A 22,872-nucleotide genomic window follows, 5' to 3' on the forward strand; every position below is an offset into this window, starting at 1 on the left:
TCTGGAACCTTACATGCATGTCATTATGACAATTACATATATCAAGCAATATTAAATCCACCACTCCCACCCATAAATACCACACTAGCAAGCCATAGCATTTATAATAACTTTAACATAATAAATTTTAATATTGGTAGTTTATCATTTGTTTGTACTTTTTGTAATGCATTGCATTTTAAAGATGAAAACTCTTCAATGTGTTGCCAGAATAACCAAGTTATATTACCTCCAATTTCACCCTTACCATTTGATTTACTTTCACTTTACAAGCAAAATAAGAACTCTAATTTTAAAACAAATATTAGACACTACAATAGTGCTCTTGCTTTTGCATCTATGTCTTCTAATATTGATATTGTAAAAGGTCATGGTCCTTATTGCTTTAAAATTCATGGTCAAATATATCATAATATTGTTTCAGCACATCCTTCTGAAGGTCAATATCGAACTTACGGACAACTTTATATGCTTGATACTCTAGAAGCTACAAATATAAGAAAGCAAAACCCTTTTAATTCAAACTTTGAGACAAACTTACTTAAACATCTTGATGTTCTCCTTCGTCATGTTAACCCATATGCTCAAACTTTCAAAATGATGTATGAAATGGAACAAGAAGAAATTCGTTTTGCTACGCTTTCAGGTTATCCTATACGTGGTGTTTACATGTTATTAAAAACTGAAGGAACTGATCCACGACGCTATAATGCTCTACGGACAAATGATGTTGCTGTTGTGTTTGTTAGTGATGATGGAGAACCGCCACATAGTCGTGAAATTTATATATATCCAACTGCAAGCAATTCTAAATGTATCTCAACACTTGATTATAATTGTGATCCAATGGTTTACCCATTAATATTTCCTTTTGGTGACAGAGGTTGGCACAAAAATATTTTTAATTCCGGACGTTGAATTACATTGCTCCAATACTATGCATACCGTTTATCTATAAGAGACACAATACACTTTGGTTTTGATCAAATTTTACATGCAGGAAAACTCACACAACAATATATTGTTGATGCTTATGTAAAAGTTGAAAGCAATAATTTGAATTACTATCGCACTCATCAAAAACAATTGCGAGTTGAAATGTATACTGGTCTTATGGATTATGTTGCAAACCGTGCTACTAATGAAAATATAAATCCAGGCAAGATTGTTATTTTACCTTTAAGTTTTGGGGGTGGCCCTAGAGCAATGCAACAAAATTATCAAGATGTAATAGCTATAGTTACTCATTTTTCAAAGCCAGATCTTTTCATTACTTTTACATGCAATCCCAAATGGCCAGAAATTTCTAAAAACTTACATCCAAATGAAAATCCTGAGGATTATCCAGACTTGGTTTCGAGAGTATTTCATATCAAGCTTAAAGAATTTTTGAATGATATTACTAAAAAACATATTTTTGGAAATTGTATTGCTTTTATATATGTAATTGAATTTCAAAAGAGAGGCCTTCCACATTGTCACTTTTTAGGGATTTTATCTCATGAAAACAAGATTAAAGACCGTGATGCTATTGACCAATACATAACGGCACAATTGCTTGATCCTTAAAATGAACCTGAAATTTCTAAAATAATTACATCTCATATGATACATGGTCCTTGTGGGCCTCTTTACCCTAATAGTCTTTGCATGGAAAATGGCACTTGCTCAAAAGGTTATCCAAAAAAATTTAATTATGAAACTACTTTTAGTGTTGATAGATATCCAGATTATTATAGACTTGATAATGGCTATACATTTCTAAAAAATGGGTGTTATATTGATAATCGTTAGGTAGTGCCTTATAATAAATACCTTTGTAAAAAATATAATGCTCATATTAATATTGAAATTTGTGCTACTATAAAAAGTATTAAGTATTTATTTCAATATGTTTATAAAGGTTATGATTGTGCTACAATTGAAATCCATTCAGCAACCCAACAACCTGATAATATTTTAAATTGGGATGAAATCTCAACATTTTTAAATACACATTATGTATCTGTTCCAGAGGCAATATGGAGACTTTTTAAATTTAAAATGCATGGTCGTTCGACCCCTATAATACGTCTTCCTATCCATCTTTCAAATTTTCAAAACGTCTATTTTATAGAAGGTTATGAACAAATTGCACTTCAAAGAGCTACTCAAAATGGTACGATGTTGACAAAATGGTTTGAATTAAATATAAATGACCCAAATGCTAGACAATATACATATCCTGAAATCCTTTTATATTATACATTTAACCCTCATACTCATAACTGGCAAATTCGACATACAAGAAATGTCATTCCCCGAATGTATTCTGTGTCACCATCTAATGTTGAACTATATCATTTACGTCTTATTTTACTCCATAAAAAAGGTGCTACATCTTTCAAAGATCTTAAGACAGTTAATAATATTTATTATGACACATTTCAACAAGTTGCAAATGCAATGGGGCTTATAACTGATGATACCGAATGGGAAAAATGTTTAGAAGATGCTTGCTTTTTTAGAATGCCAACACAATTAAGACAATTATTTGTATTACTTTGTATCTTTTGCACTCCAAAAGATCCTTACCTCCTATGGGATAAATTTAAAGACTTCCTCTCTGAGGATTTCATGCAAACAAATTCAGTTTTTCATTATGAACATGCTTTACATGATATAAATATTAAAATGAAAATGCATGGCAAAACTAATCAAAACTATCATCTACCTATGCCATCTGAAAAATTTGATGATGAAAATATTGTCGACTCAACACAAATATATCAAAATGTTGAACAAAATATTCCTCAATTTAATCAAGAACAGTTAAATATTTTTAATGATATTCTTAATGTTATTGATCACCCAACTGAGCTTAATCGATACATTTTCATTGATGGCCCTGGTGGTACTGGTAAAACATTTCTTCTTAACACTTTTATAAATATTTTACAACTGAAAAAAATAAATGTTGTTAGCATGGCTTGGACAGGAATTGCAAGTACTTTACTTTATAATGGCCGAACTTCACATACTACTTTTAAACTTCCTGTTCCAATAAATGAAACATCAACTTCCGCTATAACTGTTAATAGTGAAGCAGGTATAAGAATCAAAACTACTAATATATTGTTATGGGATGAAATAAGTATGGTTCACACTCATGCATTCACTGCTGTTGATCGAGCGTTGCGAGACCTAAAAAATACATCATTACCTTTTGGTGGCATAATTGTTGTCACTAGTGGAGACTTTAGACAAACACTTCCAGTCATTCCACATGGACATAGGGCACAAATTGTTTCAAGTTCTGTAAGAATGAATAAATTATGGAGATTATTTAGAAAGTTATTTTTGAAAACAAATATACGGCTTGCTGAAAGTGATAAATCATGGTCTGAATGGCTTCTCAAAGTTGGAAATGGTGAGAATTTTGAAAATTTACCATCTTTACCTTCTAACTCCATTTTATTACCTCATACACAACTAATTTATTTGTCAATTATTGATTTTGTCTACCCTTCAATACTTGATATTTCAAACCCTTATATTGCAGCCAACCGAGTCATACTTACCCCACTTAACGATAATACATTTGCAATCAACAACACTATTGTCTCTAGATTACAAGGTGATACATACATCTACAAAAGCATTGATTTTGTTAACACTGAACATGCTGAAAATTTTCCAATAGAATTCCTAAATTCTATCACACCTTCTGGTCTCCTACCACATAAACTCTCTCTCAAACAAGGTGTTATTCTTATCCTCCTAAGAAATATGTCTCCATCAGTAGGATTATGTAACAGCACACGTCTCATCTTGAAAAATGCACTACCAAATGTTTTAGATTGTGAAATTGTGATGGGGCAATTTAAAGGGACAAGAGTTTTTATCCCACGTATCACATTAATACCATTAAATACAGAAATTCCATTCAAAATGTCCAGACGACAGTTTCCAATTCGTTTGGGTTACTGCTTAACAATCTCCAAATGCCAAGGACAAACATTTGACCGAGTTGGAATTTACTTGCCCCATCTAGTTTTCACTCATGGGCAACTTTATGTGGCTTTATCAAGATGCACATCACCACATGGACTTGAAATTAAAGTTCAAAACACCACACGCCAAGGCCACCTCCTTCTTCAAGATCTTTCTGTTTTTACAATCAACATTGTCTATAAAGAGGTTTTATATTGAACCTCTTTGTAAACCACCCAGCATTTGCTGGGCAAGTACTCGTTTTTTATAAGCATAAATATAATAGACGAGTATTTGCCCAGCAAATGCTGTGGTGCTGCTTACACACCGTGAGCAACCATGGAGCCCTAGGAGTGCATGGTGTAACATTTGTCACCACGCCCTCTTCTCTTCCCAGCCACACATGCATCCTGCCCATTCGCCACCACAACATTGAGCCAATATTCCCATTAACCATGGCCACAGGCCTTAGCCCGGGCCTGGGGTGGCCTCCCCTTTCTGAGGACCATGGCTTCCGAGGCTGCCCCGGGCCTGGGATCGGATGGCTGTGGGGGTCTGGGCTCTTCGTTCTTATTATTATAGATTAGTATAGATACACATAATGTGTATAGTTCCATCACTGGAAACAAATTGAGAGTGCTTTAAATAACAGTGTTATTAATCCTAGTCTAGCTACAACCAAGTTTTGGAAATCGATCGGGGATCAAGCTGTATCAGCCTTGAATCCCAGCTTCATAGCTCTAAACGTCGAGCCATCTGGGACGCAGCTGTTGTCCATCATCTCCACAAGAACGTCCCAGGCAGGCCCAACTTTGGCACCACCACACAGCACCTTGACCAGAGCATTGTAAGCCAGAGCATCGGGAGTGATTCCCATCCTCGGCATGTCTCTAAGGAGCTGCGTCGCCTCGTCCATCCTGTCCGCCATTGCCAAAGCTTGAATGAGGCTCGTGCAGCTCGGACAGTCGGGAACCACGCCGTTGTCAACCATCTCTGTGAAGACATCGATGGCCTCGTCTGCACGTCCCGCCTTTCCAAGCCCGTGGATCAAAGTCCGATACGAGACGATTGTCGGAACGATCCCGTCTCTCTCTCGCATCTCCCTGAGCACCAGCCGGGCATCCGCAGTCTGGCCCAGCTTGCAGAGCCCGAGCATGAGGATGTTATAAGTCACGATGCTCGGCTTCACCATCTTGCGCAGCATCGTGCTGTAAACGTTGATCGCCTCTCTCGCTCGGTTCACCCCCAGGAATCCATCCATGAGCGAGTTGTAGACGTGGCAGTTTGCTTCCAGTCCCGCTGCGTCCATGATCTCTACGACTTTGCACGCTGCTTGCATCTTGCCTTGCTTGCAGAAGTGGCTGACGATCATGCCGTAAGTACGAGTATCCGGGACACATCCCTGCCGGACCATGGCTTCAAACATCTCTTGTGCTTCATCGTTTCGTCTCACGTAAAACAGCCCATGGATGAGATTTGTGTAGCACCTTACATCCAGAGTCACTCCCTTCTTCACCATCTCGTCCTTCAAAGTCAAGGCCTCCTCGATCTTCCCTTCCAAAACATAGCCCCCGAAGATACAGTGAAGCACCTCCGCGGCACACATCTTTCCCATCTCACGAACAAGCTTTCCAGCTTCTTCCACTCGGCCGTTCTTGCAAAGACCACTGATGAAAGAAGTGTAAGTCACCTCCGTCGGCTTCATCCCCCTAGAGACGATCTCCTGGAGGAGCTTCCGTGCCTCGTCCATCATGCTCGCTTTGGACAATCCATCCACCAAGCTCGTGTAAACAATAATGTCTGGCTTCCACCCCTTGCGATTCATCTCCTGAAACACCTCACAAGCTCTGTTCAGCTTCCCAGCCTTGCAAAGCCCCGTGATGACGACCGTGAAAGTCCTTAGATCCGGGTCACACTTCCTCGCCACCATTCTCTCAAAGCAGGCAATTGCTTGATCGGGTCTGTGAGCTTTGAAGAGCGCGTTGATGATGGCAGTGTAAGCCACCACGCACTGGCTCCCGGAAGAGCTCATCTCCTCGAAGAGCTCGCAAGCTACATCGATCCTGCCCGAGTCTGCCAATCCCATGATCAAAGTCGTGTAAGAAACCACGTCTAAGTCCGACCTTGGAGACACCGAGTGGAAGTAACTTAGCGCTTGATCCACCTCCTTCCTCTCGCACAGAGCCTTGAGGATGATCCCGTGTGTGACTTGGCTCTTCTTGATGCCAAGAGCCTCCATCTCTTTAAGAAGCTCGTAAGCCCGCGAGAATCTCCCCGCCAGGCACAGCCCCCGGATCACAATGTTGTAGGACGCCACATCGAGCATGATCGCCTTCTTCTTCTTCGCGAGGGATAGCGATTCGTGCGCATCGTCCAGCCGCCCTCCGCGCACCAATGCCGAAAGAAGGGCATTGTATGTGAACCTGTCGTGGGCGAATCCCTGCTGGGTCGCTGCCCAGTCGAAGAATCTCTGTGCCAGGGCGCCGCATTTGACCCTGCCGAGGACGTCGCGGAAGGTATCCCTGGTGAGCCCCGGGAAACCGAAGCGCCGATCGAGCAGCGCGGCCACATTGGTACCTGGATTCGCCGCGGCGGCGTCGAGAATGGGGAGGAGAGCCCGGACGTGGTGGGGATTCGCAAAGGGAAGCTTGGTGCTGCTGGACGGCGATATTATGAGAGATCGCTTCTGGACAAGGAACAAGCTCCTCATAAACCCCAATATCAACCTAGGGTTTAGCGAAATTTGAGAATGTACTGCTGAGATCCACTTGATTCTTCCACATTTTCCTTCTCTCTTCCTTTTTTTTATCTTAGCTTTCACGTACTAACAAGGAATCCAATTAAGATAGCAAACACTGGGGATTTTTTCCTGGAATATAAGGTTTTACAAAAATCTACCTTTGTGTTTAATGTTAAGTGTGCAACTATAATATATAAGATGAAAAAAATAACAATAAAAATAATCATAACATAAAATTATACTTAAGGGTTAGAAGAAGATATTTAATTTGAAGTTTCATGTAAAATAATCAAATACTTTCCATAATGATAAATTAAAAATATATTAGTTTATTTTTGGCACAATTCTACAATTTAAAGATTATATAGATTTAGTAATTTGTGATCCAAGCTGTCAACTGTCAAAAGAACATTCTACAACTCTAATGGATGTCCTGGATATCACAAAGTGCAATCTTTAAAGCTTGAAATAGTTGTTGAGAAAGCTTCAGATTGTGCTCAAACTTACATCCTAATTGGGAAACCAATTTGAGCAAGTTGAAAAGCCCTGAGATCATTATATATGGAAGCTATAGAGTATGAGTTGATCGATAGTGTTATCACTAAGAACCTATGCCCACTATGCCCAAGAAAAAAATTGAGAGAATTTTTACAACTCCTCCAGAAAAACTTGGTATTAATTAATCTATTAGTAATTCAGAGAAGAACAATAAATAGAAGTGCTTTCATTTACTTCAGCATTACCTTTCAAAAGATTTCATTGTAGGGAATTTAAGGAACCAAAAGCTTCATAAGGTTCACTTCCACATCTAGAACAAAAGATAAGAAAATTTCAATTCAATTCAAGTGACTTTGAATTCTATCTAGGAAGGATACATGCACTCATTTGTTTTCCAGTTTTCAGTGGATCGTGGATTCAACTCACAATATAAATCGTCACAATGGAAACACTATATAAAAAAAAAGAGCTTTTTCTTTTCTTGTGTACTTATTAAAGATCCTAATATCATAGCCAAAGAGAAGCCCTCCACCATAGGCAAGGACAATATGGATGGTAATCTATTTTGAATCCATGCACAAACTTCTGTTCCTTTAAAAGAGAAGAAAAAATGTATTCATATTGTCATACATTTGGGTCCAAGGAGTTGAGAAGTTTTTCTTTCAAGCCTGAAAGACACAAAAATGGGAAAATAAAATTATGCACCTAAATTTACTTGGTGTTTAAATTTTTTATTAAATTATAAATATATTTATAATTTAATAGGACATATGAAGGTGTTTAAGAAATTTTATAAATTTTAAACATATTAAAGTTTATAAAAAGAATATACTAGAATATCTAAGCATATTCTAGGTATATCCATCATTACTACCAAAAATCAAAAGCCACATTATTACAAAATTACAGTAATATACTAAAATCAAAATGACACAAAATTTTATTATTAATAAATTCATAAAAATAAAATAATTTGTTTTATAATAAATATAAACTTAAAAAAGCTTATGGACAATACTAAGTATTAGGTTTTGGAATTATCTTACCATAAATATAATACTAATTTGTTTTTTAAATTTCATAAGACTAGTTCAAACATTTGTTAAGCTGTCATTAACTCAAGCTGATTTTCCCAATATCATTTTTGTATTTTAGTAGTTAAGAAATAAATAATATATTTATTTTAAATTTAATATTTAGCTTTAAAAGTAAATTAAAATTTCAATTTTAATTACCTTTTAAAAAATGAAGAATATAATTATCTTAGTTCATGTGTTATATTATGTTAGTATTATTAAATCACAAATAGATCATGGAGAAGAAAATGCAATGTCAGAAGAAAGTGCTAAACTAATTATATATGCAATGGAATTAATGATTAATAATACATCTTCTGATGAATTGCCAAAAGGTCAAAGTATGAATTTTGAATTTACATTACAAGATGAAATACATGGTCATTTAAATATTGTTACTGAAATGTGGATTTATGGTACAAAAGGAAAATCTTTTCCTTTATGTGTAGCTGATCAAGAAAATCCTGAATACGATCATGGAGATAATGTTAAAAGATATTTTACAACATTATTAAATTCCCATCGTAATACTATAAGAAGATTATGTGCATCATTTTTTACTATGGTACTTGAGTATTATGCAATTCAATATACTATTATAAATTACAAAAATCATAATCCCCAATTACTATTTCCTCAAGTAGATTCTTTAGGTGTTTGTAGAATTTATCTTACTACATTAGTAAGCATTATGCCATATTATTACCTGAGATCAACACAATTTTTAGTATCACCAAATCATAAAGCAATTTTATATTTACATATAAATTGTAAATTAGTGCTTTATGTATATAACATTGAGAAATGGTCTAAGAAAGGATATGAAAGTGATAGTAAGTGTCAATTAAGAATACAATTAGATGGAAATTTAGTATTTTACTCAGGAAATAAAAATGTTATTTGGTCTCCAAATACATACTGCAAATATAAAAATTGCATGATGAACACATTTTTATCCCTTCGAAGTAACTGTAACTTAGTATTATATAAATCTAATCAAAAAAGGTTTTCTAAATATCCAATGATTACACCAATGTGGTGGACAAATTTAAAATCTTGCTAACCATGACATGTCTAAATTTCTATTAAATAAAAAATCGTATAAAAAAATATAAATAATATTGATACACAACCGTTCAATCTATAGGGTACATTTCTATTACTATTAAACTTAGATGCTTTATTTAGTTATCAGCAAACTGTTAGGACGTTTTGGAGTGCAAGCAGTCTGTGTATATCGAGAGTCTCTTGGCACTAGTTGCCATTCATGAGTGTTACCTTCTAAATTTAGATTTTAATTTTCTTTTCAACTTTTCCTAGGCTCATGTTTTCCTTTCTAAAGCTAAACATGAGTTGTTTAACCTGTAATCTGGATTTTGAATACTTACAACCGCCAATGGATACGATATGTTTCCTCTGTGTGGCTGATGTGAAATCTTGTGCTTTTGATTATTTATATTGATTTCTCTTAACATAAATATTTTTTTCTGAACTTCAGGCAATCCATAATAATTATTTGAATTATTAATAACATATTCTATTGTTATTTTTCATAATTTATAGACAGTATCAACGATTTAATAATTGAAGAATGATGATATGTCAGCCTATCTTGAGGCACATATCTTTTGAAGAGGGAGAGAAAAACCAATTGTGAGAATAACAATACTGATCTCCTGCCATTATGATTATCTATATTTCTTGCTCTTTTAACATAAATATTTTTTTATAAACATCAGCAATCAATAACAATTATCTGAATTATTTATACATATTCTATTGTTATTTTTCATAATTTGTAGACAGTATCATCAACCTAATGATTGAAGAACAATGATATGTTAGCCTATCTTGAGGCACGTATCTTTTGAAGTGAGAGAGAAAAAAAATTATGAGAATAACAATATTGACCTCTTGCTCTCATAGCAGTAAGAAAAAATATCCAAAAGGATTTGCTGATAAATATTTTTCAATAATCATAAGCACATTCATGACAGAAGCCAAAATGAGAAAAAAAAGATGTGCAATCCAATCAAACAACCTTTAATTAGACTTGACATTCTTGTTTTCTAGAACCATAAGTGTTACATCCACTATATGATCTTGAGGGTGAGCACAGAGATGAAGACATCATTTCCAAAAGTGGTTTGTATTACTACAATATATGTAGTGGTGGTTCATGATTTAACATCATCATTCAACATCAAAAAGATGCTGTCAATATATAGCTCTAATCTTCATTCAAATTGCACTTTGTTTATATGTTGGTTGCTCAAAGATTAGGGCTATTGAATGAGGAACAAATGGTTGATGATGGTAATCAAATTGACATTCCTGCAATTAAATATCATAGTAAACAATAAAATTAATAACAATCTTGAGAAAGTATGAAATCTTTGACATCCTCATGAATGCGAAGGCAGAAATGTTCTTTGTAAATACCTAAATACTAAGAATATTCTGATACTCAGAATATTACCTCTCCTTGTATAAAGATAAATAGGGATTGGCATTTGCATGAGCATACAAACACAAGAACAAGAGAGGGTTGAGGCTAGAGCCTCAACAAGTGGTGACTCCATTGGAGATGAGAATTGATTTAAAACAAGAATCTGTAAGAACAAGAAAAACTATGCTAAGAACCAAGATCCTAGGGTTCAAAAGCGATGGTGAATCCATCCACACCTCCTAGGTCACGCCACACTCCTACTCGACCATTGGAAACTGAGAAATGGATTCCTAGGGTTCTACATATAGTTTAGGTCCAAAGCTCTCATAGAAGTGCTGTTCTTGGACCTCATACTGTGCCTCACCCTTATAGAAAGCTTTCTCAGCTTTATTACGAGCTAGATTCCTATACTGTAATCTCAGCAAGAGGGTTCACTTAACAACAGTAACCTATGCAAGTCTCTTCATTTTCTAATCTAAACTCTTCATTAAAAACTGTTTGTAAAAAACTAGACCACCAGCAATAGCAGAAAATCAAGAAGAATGATGCAGTCTTTGTTGCCACCACTCTCATTGCCACTTGCCACACCATCCATATTTTACAATGAGCAATGAAGCTGCCCCTCTTTGAGCTAGATGTAGGGATCTTAATGGATAACCACATAGCTGCATTCTTATCATATTGCTTCAACAACCATGTTCTACATGACCTTGGTAAGCTTGAAGTGTTTTCTCAATCCATGTGCGGCTGAGCATGATGCTAGGTGGTTGCATTGGAGCCAAAAGAGAAGTAGGACTTTAAGTCACTACTCACGTAGATTTTTTTAGGTTCTGGTAAGGTGCAAATGAATCACTCTTCAATTATACCACTTGATTCAAAGATTTTTGAAAGATTTTTGCTTGGATCAAAAGACCATAAAGGAGGAGGCAATTGGTGTCTTAGCTTACATCCAGCGCTGGATGGAGTTTTTCGTTGTATCTCCTGGTGCAAGTAAGACGTTTTAGTGTGCTGGATCAAGCAAAAATAAACTGGAGTAAATGGCAGCTTGCATGCCATGAGTGAATGTTGATGGTGCTGCTTCAATAGCTCCTTGCTGAAGAATCTTGTGGTAACTTCTAGATGATGATGGTGTGCCTCTGGATGAGCTGTTGTCAAGGAGGATATAGCTCCAGGTGGGAACGCTAATAGCATGCTGTATCGTGAGTGTTTGAGTAGACTAGCATGGATGATGTGTCTCTGCTAGGAGTCTCAGGGCATAGATCTCCTTTTCAAGCTTGAGCTACTGTTCCTGCTGCTGTTGGAGAAGAGTCTTGTACTCTTTGAACTTAGCAAGTCTAGTTTCCATTGCTGCAAGCATCTACTTAGATGCTAACTAGACAATCTACTGTGGTGTGATGGTGCAAGCAGCAGTACAAGGATGCTCTCCTAAGAGGCCCTGGACATGCTCCTCAGTGAAAGAAACCCCCAGCTCTCAAAACATCTCTGTCTCAAGCTTGGCAGTGTGAGCATATACATCTTGGCATATTTGATGTTGTCTCTTTACCACTTTTTGCTGCAATCTGGGTCTTTTGCGAGTAGCTCTAGGAATCAAGTAGCAATTGGAGGAAATGGCTAGAGTGTCCAGCCCAGCTTTTTCTCCCACTATACCAGCACATCTAGTCCAGGTCATGAGCACAAAGGCATCATCAGATCCTAGAGCATTCATCAAATGCAACTGCAAATTTGTGTGTGTGAAGTGGCTGCGACTTGGCTGGATATTTATGGCTTAGATGACACATCCAATGTCTCCATCATGCTAGTAGAGTCAGTGCAGGAAACTAGAGCCAAAGATGGAAGAATTGTTGAGCCAAAGAGGCCAAATTGTTGATCTCATCCATTGGAAACATATTGTCACCATTCTTGAGCATATGCTTCAACATTTTTTGAGAATCTTGTATGCGGTGCCCATGATTTGTGAAGAGATTCTAGAGTGTCCACTGACCTGAAGGAAGGTCTCATGGTAGTAGAGTCTGGTTGAGTAAAGCAAGAGTGACTATGTGGTAGTAAACTTCCTATGGCACACTTTCCCTGTATGCCACAAGATCCGGATGCTCCTCAGCTACTTGTGCAGTCCCATTGATGGAATACTCACACAAAGAAGTTCCCCATAGGGACTGGCTATTGCTAGTAGGAATCATGCACATGTGCAGAAATAGGAACGTTGTAGCAGATGCCAGCTGGATGAACATGAACACTTCGTAAGGCTGCTAGATTTTTCCCAGTGACTGAAAGCGAGTTCTTTTCCTTCAACAACAGCACTTCTCCACCTCCAGAAGCAGCCAGCATATGGAGCCGAGGCACTCCAATCTTACCATAGTATCATTCGTGCATTCAGATTCTCTCAACACCATGAACTTTGCATCGATGTGCCTAATTTGAGTATGAGTTCAAGTGGCATCTATGGCACTCTACAAGACTCCCTCTCCCTCCAGAGCATGCTCTATCACAGCCACATTTAGTGGGAGCCAACAACACCGCATTCTTTGCTAGCGGTGACTTATTTTTCACTTTTTCTTTGTTTTTCTTTTCTTTGTTTTTCTACTTTCTTTCATCTTCTATTTTCTTTCTAGGACAAGGCTCTCTCCTGCAACAAGTTCCAGCCTGGGTTGTGGTCATGAGGTGGCATCAATCCCAATCATATGGGAGTTCATTGCATTTTCTTGACTCTGTCTCTATTTGTTTCTAGGTTCTTTTCATTCCCTTCAATCCACACTCTATTCTATTTCCATTCAATCAAAGTTACAAAATCATCCCTCAATCACATCCTACATCATTGCCCATACCACAATCTAGATGCTGAATTTAAATCATTCTAATTTTCTCTATATGACATCAGTCTTTTATTAGATATCTTTACATCACTTCATAATGGCCATCCTAAGCTATTATTAGCAATAGCAATCAGAAGGTTCAGATAAGCAAGTCTTATGCGATTGGAAGGAGTCCTAAGTGCCACTAGAACTCATATTCAGATTTTCACATTGATGCAAAGTTTGTAGTGTTGAGAGAATTCTGAATGTACAAACAATGCTGCCGTGAGATTTGGAGTGCCTTGGCTCTTTGTGCCGGCTGCTCCTAGAGGTACAAAAGTGATGTTGTCAAAGGAAAGACTCATCGTAGTCACTGGGAGAAATCTGGTAGCCTTACAAAGTGTTAATGTCCTCAGATGTAGTTGCGGATTTGTGTGTGCAAAGTCGCTGCAACTTGGCTAGATCTTTGTGGCCTAGAAAACACGTCCAAAGTCTCCATCATGATAGGAGAGTCAATGCTAGAAACCGGAGCAAAAGATGGTTTTAGCTTAGATGAGATTATGGTATAAATGATATTGGATTATCAATGAGATAATAAAAATGAACATAACTTTAGCATAAAAGCCTAAAACATTGGTGGTACATTTGTGGTTGCTAAGTATGTTTAAGTTGGGACTCCATCATACACAAGGACCCACAACCAAACTACTCTCCTTTGTTTTCTTTCTGTTTCTTCAATTTCCAACATATTTATTGGAGCCAAAGCAAAGCCAAAGATGGTTTCTAGTTAAGACGGGATTATGGTATAAATGATATTGGATTACCAATAAGATAGCCCTTTCACTCTATATTTGTACCTCAATGGACTATTATCAAGTTGTTTGTTTTGGTTGTTTATAATAAAATATATTTTTCTACAAGTTTACACTATTGTGAATGGAAGTTAAGAGTTACAACTCTTTCAAGAGCCCTATTCTCAAGACACCCTACTCTTCAAGTTTTGTCCAACCAAAGTAAATTGGACTGCTAAATGTTAATATCAACATATAATATAATTCTCCCAACCAACCAATATAGTTGGTCGAATTGGTATAAGATATAAAGATGTAAGCTTTTAAATTTGGACTTCTTAGAAGATCATTATTCTTAGTATTGCTCAAACCTAAGAAAATTTAACTCTATATATCATAAAACCTTTTAATTAATTGAAAAAAGGGGTATGCTTTTATTCATAGGCCTTTTCTTTATATATTTAAACCCTAATAGATCATTTTTAAGTTGTTCCTATTGGTTACTTATAATTTAGTATCAAAGTTTTTGTGTCAATTCTACTAAAGGATAGAGGTAGATCATTTGGACATGGCTAATATGGGGTGTAAGCAAGTAAAGATAGAGATTGAATCACTTGTAAAGATGGAGCCTCTAATTAAATAGAAAGCAGTGGATGATGAATCCATGTACAAGGAGGATTCTAATAAGGAGACCTCCAAACATGAATTTGGGGATGAGGTTTTGTTGTCTAAGACTTGAGTGGATGCTTTGAAAAAACAATTGATATAGATTAATACTCTACTAAGTTAAAATATGATGAAAATAGAAAAAAAATATAAAAGACTATAAATGTTGGTAGTATAAAGGGTGATGACTAATGCTAAGGTAAAACAAAAAAAATTGAGCAAACTAAGGTGGAATTTATTTTACAAATAGTTCTCAAGTACAAACTAAAGCCTTCACTAGTTTTTAAAGGAATTAATGACTGTAGGGAGTAGAGGATTAATTTTATAATATAGAGAATTACTTCTTGAAAAACCATATTTGATAAACAATGTTAAGTCTTAGTGAAAAATGATAGAGGCCAACAAAAGATTGGTGGCCACTTAAAAAGTGATAAAAGTTAGAATTAGAGCAATTTATATTCTTTTGAATGCTACTTTATTTAAAGGATGAGTTGAGTAGGTTAAGGCAAACAAGAATCATTCAAGAATATGTAAATGCATTTACAGCCAAAAGGATTAGATATGGGTGACATAAATGTTTTCTATGTATTCATTTCAAGATTGCAAACTTATATTTAGGGCAAAGTGATACATTGGAACCCTACAAATTACAAGAAGACATTAGATATCAACACATATAAAGGGAATTCAGTTGGGTTTAAGTCCATATTTAGAAAAAGATTCAAACCTACAGTAACATATTAAAAGAGGAAATTTAAAAAGAGTTTCTGTAGCGCACGTGGTTTTGACCCTTTATCCTATGGTGATTTACCATAGGATAACACCACGAAGCGGAACCTAAACCCTCTTTGTGCCACGTGACAGATGCCACGTGTCACATACCACGTGTCCATGCCACGTGTCCATAGGAACCCGAGGTTCAGGGCCTTGGGCCACTGAACGAAGGAACGGTGCCAAACTCCTAAGCATGGAGCCGAGGAGTGACAGAACCGAACCACGGAGCAACTCCCGAGCATGAAGCCCAAGGAGCGAAGGGACAGGAGCCCGGAGCGACTTGGAACAGTCCTAGAGTAACCAGCATCCCAATGCCAGGACCAGCACGCAAAACGGAGCCAAACGGAGTCTGGCGCTATTTCAGCATACCGGTGGCCTAACGTGAGGACATGGGTACTCCACCAACTAGCATGGAATGGAACTTGGGCTTAGACCCAAGCCGGACGCAGAACAAGGACAGGCACGCAAGCGGGAGCTAGACTATGCCTCAGGTTGGTCGGCCATGCCCGACCTACCCACTATCCCTACTATACATTTGGAACCCCCCACAGCCCCCCCCCCTTGAGGAACACACGCTTTGGGCTTTCACCCAAAGCCTCCCTTAGTATCAGGAGTTAGTCTCTGGGACAAGCTCGAAACTTACTAAATATGGAATGTCCTTAAATTGCGAATTTGGACACGGGACGAACACCATTGTGTTCAAGCCGATCTCTACATTCCGTAGATATGCCAAATGAGCAAATCTGGACACTTTCCATAAATAGCATTTGGGACCGAAATGAGACTAACACAAAGGGCATGATAGCGAGGGTGTTTGGCAGACACGGTAAGCTATCATGTAGCGATATTGAGGGACCAATCTCAATACGCGAGGGTTCTTGTCAAGCCAGTGCAAGACAGAGCAAAAGAGAACTAACAAGCCGGGCCAAGTATGCTCAGCTAAATAGACACTTAGGAATTCCTTCCTTATGCTCATCCGGCCAAGTACAGATGCAAAGTCCAGTTTACTAACACTTGAACAAGAGGGGCTAATAAAGGGAACCAGCAATACCGACCTCCTGCCATCGTGGCAGTAAGGTAAGAGTGTCCATAAGGACTAGTCGACAGGTAACTTTCGATACCCGAAGTCACATGCGCGACAGTTTCTTTAAGAATGAGCCCTTAGCCTTTTAGAGAAGCATCTCAAACTCCATCTCAGGTCCATCTCGAATTCTATCTCAAAATCCATCTCAGGTTCATATCGGGTCCATCTAAGTAGTCTAGAGAATAATTGATGTTACCATTACAATAAAATTGGTCATTTTGTGAGAGAATATTCATACTCAAACAATTAATATGACCATTAAAATAGCTGAACTTGTAATTAAGGTGTGTGACCTAGTCCTTAACTCAAAGTTACATAAGTAATTTTGATAGAGTCGCTTGGAACATATACTAACTCTTTAAGAGAAACTTAGAGGTAATTTTATTAATATTCTTATTGATATTAGTGTATAGTTGTAGACTACTAATACAATTGTTAAAGTATGACACCTTAATCCTCCTCCTCTCTGTGGCTCTACTCACATCTGGTCCCATGAGAGCAAAATATCAAGGACTTACACTTTGTACCTTGAGCTAGAGCATAGAGAGAGAGAGCTTAGAAATATTCTAAGAATCAGATTATTTTATCTCTCTTAAGATGCCTATGGTTGCAACAAGTGACCACAATGGATCACCACAAGCTTGGATGTGGCAAGAATCCATGACCAAGTTGAATAAGTTTGATGCTAAGAGCTAGTAACTGCTACAAATGATAGAAATAGAAAAAAGACATTATACATACATTCCTCAACAGGGATGGGGGGCTGTAAGGGGTTTCAAATATATAGTAGGGTTAGTGGGTAGGTCGTCTAGCTTGGGTCTAAGCCCAAGCTCTATATTATATTAGTTGGTAGAGTACCCATATCCTCGCGTTAGGATGCTGAAATAATGCCAGACTCCATTTAACTCCATTTTGCTTGCTAGTCCTAGCATTAGGATGTTAGATGCTCTAAAATTGCTCCAAATCACTCAGCACCCCTATTCTTTTGCTCATTAAGTTGTATACTCAGAAGTTATTTTATGCTTCACTTCCTTCAATGCTTGGGAGTTTAGCTTTGTCCCTTCATTCAGTGGCCCAATGCTCTAAAACTTGGGTTTTGCTCTATTATCCATGGACACGTGGTATGTGATATATGGCATATGGAGGGTTTAGGTTCCACTTCATGATTATCCTATGATAAATCACAATAAAGAGTAAAAACCACTTGCAATATAACGCTAAAGTCAGAAAAAATAACAAAGAGAGGAAAAAAAGGAAAAAGAAGAAAAAAAGAAAAGGGAAAACAAGATATAAACTTGGACTTCAACCTTGTAAGTTTCCACACCTCCAAAAAATATTTTGAACATGCCTAACTCATCCTCTAAAGTTTCATGGAAGAAAGTGAAGTGAAGTGAATGTATTGCATAATGAATATATGCCAAAAGAGATGAAAATTGTATGACAAGATAGATGGAATGGAAGCCATGTTGTGATAGATGGTAAAAAAGAGGACCATGTGTAATATGATGTAGCAAGACTCGAAGTAGTAGCCAATATTCTATCGGGATTTTATATAGAGCGTGCTGCAACTTAGGATAAATTTTTGACATTCAAGAAGTTAAATTTTTATTGTATTGTATTGTTGAAAGTTTGCTTGATAGAGTGATGTTGAAAGATCCCAAGTACCATATGTGTATGGTGTGGAAAGGATGAAAAATAGAGATAAGGTATTTGTGAAGATGAAATGCAATGGTTGTAAAAGGGAATAAATGTAAGTCGATGGGAATGAAGAGGAGGATGTGCTACTAAAAGTGATAGGGATAGAACCTAAGAACAAAGGGAAAAATCTGGGAAATGAATGAAATCTTGGAAAAGTGGAGTTAAGGCCACCCCAAAGCTAGAATCCAAGTTTGAGCTTGCATCTATAAGAGAAGGTTGCCTAGAAAGATGGAAAAACAAGTGAAAAAAAAGAAGTAAAGAAAAAAAAACTGTAAAACCAAAGAGAGGAGAGATTTCACCACAAGTGAAGATGGTAGTGAATTAAGTTTTTCCTAAGTGTGTTCATGAGGAAGTTTGCCTCTAGAGGACAAAGGGAATCCTGGAGAATGCCCTAGATTCCACAAAAAGTCAAGCTGAAGTCAGGCATAATGATCTAAAGCTTGTGATGTCAAGAGAGTCCAGGATTGCAAGAGACATCAATATAAGACTTTGAGCATGATGTCTGGTTGTGCTGGCTGCTCTTGGATGTGGAATGTTAGTGCTTCTGAAGAGGAGAAAGTCACCTTGAGTGTTTGTAGAAGTCTAGTGGGAGAACAAAGTGTCAATGCATGGGAAAGTTACTGTGACGGTGGTTGAATTGAATCTCCATGATGAGAATGGTGTTTGTGAAGGCCCTATACTTAAGGACACCATAGTGAGAATTGGAGATGAAATGAAGAAACCTAAAGCTGTATGACTATGTGATGCCATGTTAAAGCGATTGAATGGTGACTCCAAGGTGATGTGGAGCTGCTGCAGACTGAAGAAGGCTCCTTTGAGTGTTGTAGAAGTCATAAAAAGACTCCTAAGTGTGGCAAAAGTTGAAAAATAGGTTGGAGTTATGTTGCCATAACTTTGAGGGATGTGCCACATTGTGCTCCATAGCTAGCATGTGCCATATCCAAATGGTGTTGTGAGTAGCTTAGATCCTTGAGTGAGGCTCTTTGCTAGTGAGGAAAAAGATTTAGAGCTAAGATAGTAGATTGAGTGGTGATAAGAGTGTTGTCCATCAAGCTTGTGGGGATCCATGATAAAGTACATGGATTTGTGAGTGTGTCTTAGAAAGGTGAAGTTAGTAAACATGGTGGATATGAGGTCCAAATAAAGGACTCTAGAAAGTTAGAATCTCCTCAACGGGCCACTTGTTAGGAATTGTGTGATCCATGTTGTTCAATTTGTGTGGTTGAAGGAGATTCTGCCATGAGTGTGGAGGCTAGTGTCTTTGAGTTTCCCAAAGTCTTTTGATCACTGAAAGTTATGGCCATGACTACTGAAACACCAACAATGTAATCACTCTCAATCACTACTTTCATGTTGTCCCTAACTCCAAGCTTGGCTAAAATTTCACCTGCTGTTGTTGAGAAGGCTGTGAACTCCTATGAAGCTTGGTCCTCAAATAAAGAGGTTGAGAAGTTGGTCACTACCGGTAGGAAAGATCACCACTTTTTGCTGCCATGAGCTGTGGAATGGAGCAAGGAGAAGAGCTGCATAAGATTGGCATGTGGCTGGATAAGAGCCTCCTAAATCCCTCTTGAATCGTTGGAAGTGCCCATGGCAAAACAGTCTAATCAAGTTTTCTCACCATGGGTATTTGACATATCTCTAAAATTGTGGTTGAAGCTTATATTGAAGCAAATTCTGATTGTGATGGGGATTGTATAGCATTAGAGTAGATGGTTGTGGATAGTTCAATAGTAGCATTGGGTGTAGAAACAATGTGGATGCTAAATCTGGCATCACATCCATCGACACTTGGGCATATGCTACTATCAACCCAAGGGGTCTCATCACTAGTGGATTTCATGGTGGTGGAATTTCAGCAAGTGAATTTACACTCCCTCACCAATCTTATCATCTTGGGATGCATATGGCACCTCCAAGCCAACATTGAGACATACTGGAAGAAGGGGATGATGCAAATTAATGACAAAATCACCACCAATAAGCTCTACAATGCTCATAGTTGTTTTTTGATGGAGAAGATTTTTACTCTTATTTCAAAGCTTAAGCCTACTTCTGTACCCAAGTGGACTGCTTTTCCAACTAAATTGGGCTTTTATCTTCCTTGAGCTCCTCGACACTCCATCATTGCCAGAAAGCACTGGGTGTAGAAACAATGTGGATGCTATTTTTAGCAATAGATATGGGGAACACCATTCCTTAATACCCCTTCTTCAATCCCCATAAAGTCCCTTTCCATCTTTAGTAGTGCTCACCAACATCACCATTGGTATAGGTTCTAAAGGCCTATCCACTAAGTCCCACTAACTTTTAGTACTTCCTCACTATATAACTATGCCTTTAGTCCTTAAATAAAAGAACCATTCTTCTTCCTTTTTATGGTCTAAGACTTTAGAATGACATTTCAAAACATCGTGGCCCAACACAAACTTCATAGGTACGTCCCCCATCTTTTGCCACTAGGGTGCCCCAACTATATGGTTAGCGTGAGGTTCCAATGAGCCCCATAAAGTATCTAAGTAAGTAGTGCCACCCATATTTGGATTGGGAGCATTGACTATTTAATTTCCTAGGGAGTTAGAGTTGGCTTTTGAATATTTCACCATGCTACCCCATTTATCCATTTATATTCAATTTAGCCTTCAACTCAATGGTTATATCATCACCCACCACGTAAATGTAGTTTTCCTTAGTCACACTAGCCTTTCCTAGCCAAATTAGTTCCATTGGAATCCTCTTTCTATTATCCCATAGAGACTCACCAAACTTCCTAGGTTTTGGGAGACGATCACTTTAAGATTTCACCCTTGGACTTGGATTTAAACTCGGAATCCAAATTAGACTTGGACCCAAACTTTGTTTTAGTCTTGGTTTTGGTCTTAGCCTTTATTTTGAACTCTATCTTAGACTTCTTCTTAGACTTCATCTTGGACTCTTTCTTAGACTCCTTCTCGGACTTTTACTCAAGCTTGGTCCCAACACTTTTATGTGTCACAACACTTATGATGTGTTATAAGTGAGAGTGGAACTCCCAAAAGAGTGCTCGAAGAACGAACACAAAATGATCAATAAGAAAATTTCTAGAAAGGGACGGAACCAACACATCAACTTTCCGAGTAGGAATTTTTAGTCCAAACATGTTACACTTGTTAAACTTCCCCCTTGGCCATTACCACATAACACTCTTTCAGCCCAAGTTTGGGATTTAAGGATTTATATCTTACAAGCAAGTTCCTTTTCCTTGCTCATTGATGGAGTGGCTTAGATTGTGCATTGTTAGAGTTGCTATTAATATCCATCTAGAGGTGGTTAAAGTGTGGAGTTATTAGTAAGTGGATGCTTTTAGACATGTTGGCTCCTGAACACATTGGCTCCTAAGAGGTTAAAGTTCTGGATGGAGGCAATAATGCTGTTTTATTGAGTGTGTGTTTGCCTTGCAATGGGTACTCTATTAACAAAGTTGTTTTGATATTATCTATATTTATTGAAGTCTTACCATTTTAAGCTCTTGAAGAATGATAATTTTTTGTTGGTGCCGTTGCAAAAGAGCTTGTTGTTGACACTCAAGGAGGTCTTTGTATTAGTGAAATTCTGTAATGATAGATTCCAACATTGATGGTATTCTCTTTTCCACAACTTTAGGAGTAAGTTAGCAAAAAATCATTGTGATTGGATGCTTCAAGAGGTGGCTAGATTTATATTAAGCAACCTAAAAGACGAGGCAAAATTCCTTCTCAACCTCCTTCATATACTCAAAAGCTAGACAACACTTGATATTTTTACACTTGATGTTTGCGTTGGATGGGTACCTTCAATCCTTGGACAAAGGCAGCAACCACAATCTACTTTGTGAGGTTTGGGATTTGGGTGAGGCATAGCTTTCAGTGTTGCTTGAACTACTAAATATACTCAATAATAGACTTATATAGTGCTTGGTAGAAGAAAAGAGCTCAGTGTGAAGTTATTGAAGACCCTTCAATAAAACAAAATGATTTTGCTTGCCTACATCCATTATGACACTATAAATTCCACTATATGACTTTATGTTGATGAAACTCTAAGTAGGAAGAGGTTTTATCTCAAAGTTTTACCTTTTTCACTATTTCCTGATGTAAGAAATAGTGTAGTTATTAAAAAAAAACATTTTAGGGCAATATGAGGGTTTAATAACTTGCCCAACAGCATTTGGCGGTAAAAAGAAGGATAAAAATTTGAATGTTAAATTTATCTTTTTTTTTAAATACTATAAGCCAATAGATACTAAATATTTTTAGTTCATACAATTAAATATCTTGTTCTAGTTTTTAATAGGAAATATATATTGGACACTATTAT

At 37.3% G+C, this 22,872-nt stretch overlaps 1 protein-coding gene across 1 annotated transcript; it reads right to left on the reverse strand.

The window, feature by feature from the left end:
- Window positions 1–4,576: 4,576 nt before the first annotated feature.
- On the reverse strand, window positions 4,577–6,682 carry LOC9658469 (pentatricopeptide repeat-containing protein At3g06920). Its single transcript, XM_002965051.2, has one exon. It carries the CDS (start codon window positions 6,680–6,682, stop codon window positions 4,676–4,678), a length of 2,007 nt encoding a protein of 668 aa, XP_002965097.2. The 3' UTR covers window positions 4,577–4,675.
- Window positions 6,683–22,872: the final 16,190 nt, after the last annotated feature.

The sequence above is a fragment of the Selaginella moellendorffii genome, unplaced genomic scaffold (assembly GCF_000143415.4).
Source record: "Selaginella moellendorffii unplaced genomic scaffold, v1.0 SELMOscaffold_5, whole genome shotgun sequence".
In the NCBI taxonomy this organism is placed as follows: domain Eukaryota; kingdom Viridiplantae; phylum Streptophyta; class Lycopodiopsida; order Selaginellales; family Selaginellaceae; genus Selaginella; species Selaginella moellendorffii.